Source organism: Quercus lobata, chromosome 11 (genome assembly GCF_001633185.2).
Source record: "Quercus lobata isolate SW786 chromosome 11, ValleyOak3.0 Primary Assembly, whole genome shotgun sequence".
NCBI classification, from domain to species: Eukaryota; Viridiplantae; Streptophyta; class Magnoliopsida; order Fagales; family Fagaceae; genus Quercus; species Quercus lobata.
The window spans coordinates 17,866,475-17,873,772 of record NC_044914.1 but is presented as its reverse complement, the minus strand read 5'-3'; the positions used below and the strand labels follow the sequence as shown (position 1 = coordinate 17,873,772).

Genomic DNA, 7,298 nt, shown 5'->3' with positions numbered 1-7,298 from the left:
TTTTTTTTTTTTTTTTTTGCTGTGGACTGCCGGTAGTGGTAGTGGTGGTGGTGGTGGTGTTGGTGGTGGTTGTGCCTGTGGTTGATGGTAGAGGTGGTTGAGGTTGGTGGTGTAATATTTTTTTGGTAGTGGAATATATTATTTTATTGTAGTAGTTATAATATTTTATTGTGATGTTTATATTATTTTATTATGCTGAAAGCTAAAATAGATCCACTGCTGCAGTATGTGTGTAGGTAAAATAGATAAAGTAACTTTTGGTGGAGCTAAATTGCTAAAAATTTAGCTCCACTGCTGTGGATGCTCTAAGTATATGGATAATAACTGTTGTAGATTTAGTTAGTTAGTTAGTTACAATTCCAAGCATGTTAATAACATTTAGCACATGTTGGAATTATTAATGCACATGGGGAATAATAGGACCATTAGGATAAGGTCATGTGGGCCAATAGAATAATTTTATGGTTCTATAAATACCTACTTATAATCACATTTCCATCATGGAAGAATAAACCAATTGCTTAGTGCATTAGTGCATCTCTATCTCTCATTTAATCTTTTTCTTTCTTAATCTCTCTCTCAATATTTCTCTATGGATGATGATTACCTCGAATTAAGTCAATTTTCCTATAATTCCTATCCATCTTCATTAGGAACCCCTGGGTTCCTAACAATTGGTATCAGAGCCGTCGATCATGATACGAACGAATGTGACCGAAGAGGACTTTGGAAAGAATTACAGCAAATGGTGAATAAAGTTTCAGAGAATGTCAAGGTTTTGTATGAATTTCACAATGCCATTTTAGAGAAGGTCAAGGCCTTGGCTAAATCTAACAAGGCCATAGTTGAAGAGGTCTCAAGATTACAAGAGGGTCTTGAGAATATGACAAATGAGAAGTTACAATCTCTTGATTCAATGGAACTTGAAGAACAAATCAAGTTCTAAGAATTTACTGCTGTTGTTGCAAGCTGGAATGTTGATTTTTTTGTCAAAGTGGATGATGATATGCATGTATATGCTGCCCTTGAAGTTCAGTCCAAAGAACCAATAAAGAAGGTGATGATGATCTTCCCAAAACCAATTCTTGATGCACCAATGGAGGCTTCCATTCAAGAGTCTATGATTTTAGAATTGTCAATCCAAGTGTCGGTGATCTAAGAATCCAAGATGCAAGCGCTAACAATTTTAGTGGTTCTAGAATCAAATGAGATCTTGAGGATACAAGAACATTCCAAGGTTCAAAGAACCAATGAGACCTTGAAGATTGAAGAACCATTGAAGGCTTAAGAATTCGAGTAAAGTTTGAAGATCTACGAAGAAGAAATCTTCATGTGCATGGGACTGCTTGCCAAAGAGAAATGTATGAATATGGTAATCAAAATGTCACTAAGTTATTGGTCCATTGGAAGATCCTCTTTGATGAAGATGCTATTTCACAACAACACCTTGTGGGCAAGGTGTTTTCAAGGGAAGGGAAATGTTAGGAATGCTATAAGTATATGGATAATAATTGTTGTAGATTTAGTTAGTTAGTTACAATTCCAAGCATGTTAATTACATTTAGCACATGTTGGAATTATTAACGTACATGGGGAATAATAGGACCATTAGGATAAGGTCATGTGGGCCAATAGAATAGTTTTATGGTTCTATAAATACCTCCTTGTAATCACGTTTTCATCATGGAAAAATAAACCAATTGCTTAGTGTATTAGTGTATCTCTCTCTCTCTCTCTCTCTCTCTCTCTCTCTTTTAATATCTCTCTTTCTTAATCTCTCTCTCAATATTTCTCTATGAAGGGTAACTACCTCGAATTAAATCAATTTCCCTACAATTCCTATCCATTTTCATTAGGAACCACCGGATTCCTAACAACACCACACACAAAATAAGCCTACTTTTACCACTTGTGATCTGTTAAGCATCTACACATTAACTACGAAAAATAAACACAACAAAATAGGTTGTAAAACCTAGACAAAATAGCATAACACAACTAACAACACACACAAAATCCTATTTTTACCACCTGTGAAGTGTGACCAGTTAAATAGCCACACATTGACTACCAAAAAATAAACACAACAAAATAGAATGTATAACTGGACAAAATAGCAAAACATAACAACACACAAACATGCCTACTTTTACCATCTATGATTTGTTAAACATCCACACAATACAAGCACTTGGGCAGTAAGCCAGTAGCTCAATACAACAAGTCATATATATTCAAGAAAACCCAGAGGCATAAAAGCCAATCTTAACACCTATGTTAAACCTGCCAACCACACAATAAGTAATATTTCTAGCAGCAAATAAGTCAACCATAGCTAGCATAAGCAACAGATAAGAGTACACTGCAATATTTCCATCTATATATAAATGGATATATACTTAGTAACCCATAGAGGCAGAGAAGACAATTAGATTACTGCAAGTTTTTAAGGCAGTAAACAATAAGGTAGCAAGCTTGCTGGCTATATAATGTTCCTATCAATATAATTAGTTAAAATTATGAAATACCACAGGTATTTCCAAAAAATAGTTTTTCCAAAGTATTAAATGACAAATACTCTATAGTTAATAAGTCTAGAACTTATAGAAAAGAAAAGACGAAAACTACATTTTCGCCCCTATATTTTCACGCGATTCCCACTTTGGTCTCTATATTTTATTTTTACTGCTTTTACTCCCTATCTTGAAAAACACGTCTCATTTTTGTCCCTGCCATTACATCAGAGACGGAAAATGCACATGTGGCAAACAGTATAAGTTAAAAATATTAAAATAATGTCCACAAGTCTCCACATGGCTTTCCCGCCCTTTAGTTAGCCTGATTCCCACCTATAGGAGGTCACGTGGCCCTCACGTGACTTTATAATCAACTGCTCCTCCACAAACTAACCCCCAAATTTAGAAATCCCTAACCCCCAAATTAAGCTCCTCACCACAAACTCATCTCCTCGCCACAAACTTAGCTCCTCGCTCACAACTGCTCTTATGGAATCAAGCTCGATGTCATCGAGTGGAAGCTTAAGGAAAAGGGGCCCAACCTAATGTTTTTGCTCTGAGAAATCCGTTTTGGTTGTTTTGTGGACACTTGAGAACCCTAGAAGAAGGTTCTACGGGTGTCCAAATTACTGGGTAAGTTAGTATCTATATAATACACTATCTCTCTTTTTTCCAATCATACACAATCTATCTCTGTACACTTTTTAAATTTCTATTGATTTTCTGGGTGGGGAAAAAAACAGAGTGAGAAAGAGGAACTTTTTGTGGGCTTTGTTGACTGTAAAGATGTTGTTTTTATGGAACATTTATTGGATTATGTTATTGGGTTCTTATTTTATAGCTATTTTCTTTAGTGGGTCTTTTTCAGTTTCAAGGATTTTAGTATTTTGCTAATACAAGTGTTGGATTGGCTGTGACCAAATTTTGCCAATACTATTTGTTGTTGTTTTTCATGATTTTGGTTGAATATATAATGGGTTTTATTTGGCTCCTGGGTGTCAGGTTGGACGCAAGTGTAAATTTTTTCAATGGCGTGATGATGAAATCTGCGAGCATGGCAAGGTGCTGATTTCGGAGTAGAGGCAAAATTTTAACCCTTGAAGCTGACATTGCAAGCTACAAGAAGAGAGAGAAGAGGCTGCTCATCTACCTGGGGCTGTCTCTGGTGATAAGTGAGATGCTACTCTGCTTGATGCTTCTTTTGGTTGGCGAAATAGGTGGGGGGAAAATGGGTCATTAGGTGGGTAGGTATTAGTGTAAAAATGCCATAATTTTGGTGTATGTTGGTAGGTTTTGGTAGAATTTTTGTGTTGGTATGTGTTGGCCTGAATTTGTGTTGGTATGTGTTAGTATGTATTAGTGGGAAAAAAGTATAAATTTTGGTGTAATTCTCTCTGTAATCCGAAACTTTAGCAATGGAACATCACTTTTTAATTAATGTATAACTTGTATACCAATTTATTGCATTGTTGTGAATTGTTTGCGCCTTGTGTGCACTCAATATTACTCTGCATATGAAGCTGAAAACCAAAAAAAAAAAAGTCATATCTGATAGACCAAATAAACAAAGCTCTCTCTTACTGTTGACATAATCATAGACCTGCATAGTTGAATCATATAAGGGCACCTGCAAAATAGCATTAAAAACAAAATAGCCCCCCAATGCCAGTCAAACAAATCTGGCTTCAACTGTACATGAATTAAATATTCATCACAACAACGGGAGAAAGGTAAATATTAATGAACTAATTAACACCAATAAATAGACAATAATTAACATCAATTGACACCAAGTATATCCACCTATAAATACTAATGATCACTAATTAACACCAATGACAGTTTTTGGTGTACCAATAATTACAAAATATGGGACAAACTCTACCCAGCACATTCATACAAAAAAAGGATTTTGTCAGTCATTATATAAGTATACCAAAATGCCAATTGTCCTGGCAGTTACATAACAATATCAACTTATAGCAAAAAAAAGGTCCTGCTTCAGCTTGCTATCTTCCAGCAGATCTCATTGCTGCCATATACCTTGTTGCATTCCTAGATGCATTCAAGGTCTCAGTGGTGAATGCACTTCTCTTTCTCTGTCTTTTTGGTCTTGGATTGGACTAGTTATCCGTGGGTGGTGGAGGTGCAGTTGTGGTCACATCATCAGTAGAGCTTGGTTGTGCCCTATGTACAGTTGGTTGAGCATTGGAGCCTGGTTGTGCACTGCCTACGGCTGGGCTGTTTGCCTGCCTGTAAGCACAAGCACAAGCACAAACACTAGCATAATAACAATTAATAAGCTGCCAACTGAAAAACAAAATAACACAGATATCTAAGTCAAAGTAGTATACTTACCCTCTTAGTGGTCCTGCTGACTTGGGATGCACTCCCAGGCAGGGAGGAGTTCCCTCCTACTTCTCCCTTGTAGCTCCTCCTGTTGTGGCCTAATTTCCCATATGCCTTGCATTGTTTTGAGATGCCCACACTTCTGTTTTTTCTATGACTTCTAGGTTCATCAGGCTCCAATGCCCTCTTCTTCTTAGTCCTGCTAGGAGGTCTTCTCCTGATAGGGGGTTGTATAGGTGGCAGTCCACTAGGTCTCCACATATTCTGGCCATTGATGAGCTCTATAATGGGGTCATAGCAATCAATGTAGGTAGTCTTTTTATAGCAAGCATTGACATACTTTTCAAAATCTTCCTTGTTGAAAAATATATAGAAAATGGCATGGTAACATGGTATGCCAGTTATATCCCACTTCCTACAGCTGCACCTCTTCTTTTCCAAGTCCACAGTGAAACTCTCCAGCCCATTCTTCACTTCAAACTTGGTACAACTAGCCCAAAATGCTAGCCACTTGCTGCATGCCAACTTTTCCTTATACAATCTCTTTCTTATCTTAGGACACAACTCAAATTCCTCCTTCATAATCATTTGCCTGTTTGCTTGAAATCTAGTCATCAGATATAACTTAATACACTCAAGCTGCAAGCACATAGAGAGAAAGAGAGAATTAATCATTCATGAATCACACAGGTCTATAGATCATAAGAGAAAGTGTTGAAGCTAAGTAGATTGCCTACCATGGTGATTATAGGTTTGCTCCTAAACTTAAGTATCCTGTTGTTGAAACTTTCACATATGTTGTTCAGGACTGTGTCACTCTAGCCATCACTTTTGAACATGCTCCTAGCCCAAATAGTTGTTGAATGAGACTGCAGCCATTTGAATGCATCTTCAACCACATCCTTTAGCTCATTCATTGCCCTCTCCCATGCTTGCTGATAGGTAGCCTTGGTTGCTTTCCAAAAAAGGTCTCTAATAAGGACACCAGGATGATTCTTCCTCAAGTTATTGTATAAATGTCTGCAACAGATCCTATGCTCGTACTGTGGTCAATTGTTAACAAAGGCATTCACCAACCCCTGTAAAGCAATAGATATTAATTCAGCAAGCAATAAATATTAACTTAGCAAGCAATAAATATTAAGAAACCAGACCTTCTGCTGATCAGATATGAACACCCATCTTTTGCCATCTCTTATGTCAGCAAGTAATAAATTAAGAAACTAGGTCCAAGAGTCCTTGGTTTCAACCTTGACTACTGCATATGCAAAGGGGAAGTACTCATCATTAGGATCTCTGCCAACAGCACACATCAGCTGACCACCTGTCTTGGTTTTCAGATGGCATGCATCTAGACCAATGATTGGCCTGCACCCTGCCAAGAAGCCCTTCTTGCAATCCTCCAGGTAGATGTAGATTCTTTCAAAATATGGCAGCCTAGTTGCCAGGTCATGTTCAGTTGCCAAATTACCATCATTATAAGTATGCACATTCATCAATACTGTGCTCCAACTGCACCTTCTCAACTCATCACAATACTCCCACAGCTGGTTGAACTGTGCAATGTGGGCCCTATCAACAGCATATTAAGTTTCCTCTCTAGCCCTACTTGTCTTGCCTACACTTATGTCAACCACATACTTCTTATGCATAGCATCCTGAATGTCCTTGAGCCTTATGTCAAGCTGTCTCCTAACGCTCTTTATTAACTTCCTCTCAATGTATGATGCTATGCACCTTAGGTTTCTATAACTTCTACTGCATGTGTGTTCCATGTTCAATGTTTTCAATCTAAAACTCTTCTCCCTTGGCACATTTGCAAGGTAGGCAACAAACTTGCACCCTGACTGGCATCGGACTCTTACTCTCACCAAGTCATTTTTCACAAATTTTATACCCTACCCACCATGGACTGCATAATCAATCATAGCATCTTTAAATTGTTTAGGTGAGAGGAACAACATATCCTTCTCAAGCCTAAAGTTCTCAGCTTTGGCTACTGGCCTAAAGATTGGATATCTGCTCCTCCTAATAAAATTGTCAACCTCAGCAGTAGGGGTTTCACCATCACTTGAATCATTAGAATGCTCACTGCTTGATGAACTCTCATCAAGGCTAAGCAGCTCCTCACTCTTATAGTCAGAATTCATGACTATAACGAGAGAGAGAGAGAGAGAGAGAGAGATAGAGATAGAACCTTTGCAACGTGCCTTTCACAAACATAGAGTTGCTACAATCATTCTAAAACTATTTGGGTAAGAGGTTAGTGATTATGCTTGCTGATTTGGGTTTTTTATTTTTATTTTTATTTTTATTTTTTTTTGTGGTTTATGGTGATTTGAGCGACAGGTAAGAGGTTAGGGTAAAGTTGTTAGTTGATTGGGGTTTTTTGGTTTAGAAAGAATGTCACATGAGTGCCATGTGACTAACTGA

The 7,298-nt window shown here is 37.5% G+C and overlaps 1 protein-coding gene across 1 annotated transcript; it reads right to left on the bottom strand.

Moving 5' to 3' along the window:
* Nucleotides 1-4,639: 4,639 nt before the first annotated feature.
* On the bottom strand, nt 4,640-7,015 carry LOC115966500. Its single transcript, XM_031085725.1, has 5 exons — nt 6,768-7,015; nt 6,488-6,623; nt 6,116-6,421; nt 4,875-5,504; nt 4,640-4,819 (listed from the first exon to the last, which is right to left on the bottom strand). Exons 1-5 carry the CDS (start codon nt 7,013-7,015, stop codon nt 4,640-4,642), a joined length of 1,500 nt encoding a protein of 499 aa, XP_030941585.1.
* Between the last annotated feature and the right edge of the window lie 283 nt (nt 7,016-7,298).

Coding starts and splice junctions, on each gene's coding strand:
- LOC115966500 (XM_031085725.1), bottom strand. CDS start 7,015: ATGAATTCTGACTATAAGAGTGAGGAGCTGCTTAGCCTTGATGAGAGT. Junction 5,505..6,115: donor TTGCATATGCAGTAGTCAAG/GTTGAAACCAAG, acceptor ATGTGCTTGCAG/CTTGAGTGTATTAAGTTATA. Junction 4,820..4,874: donor TCAGCAGGACCACTAAGAGG/GTAAGTATACTA, acceptor TTCAGTTGGCAG/CTTATTAATTGTTATTATGC.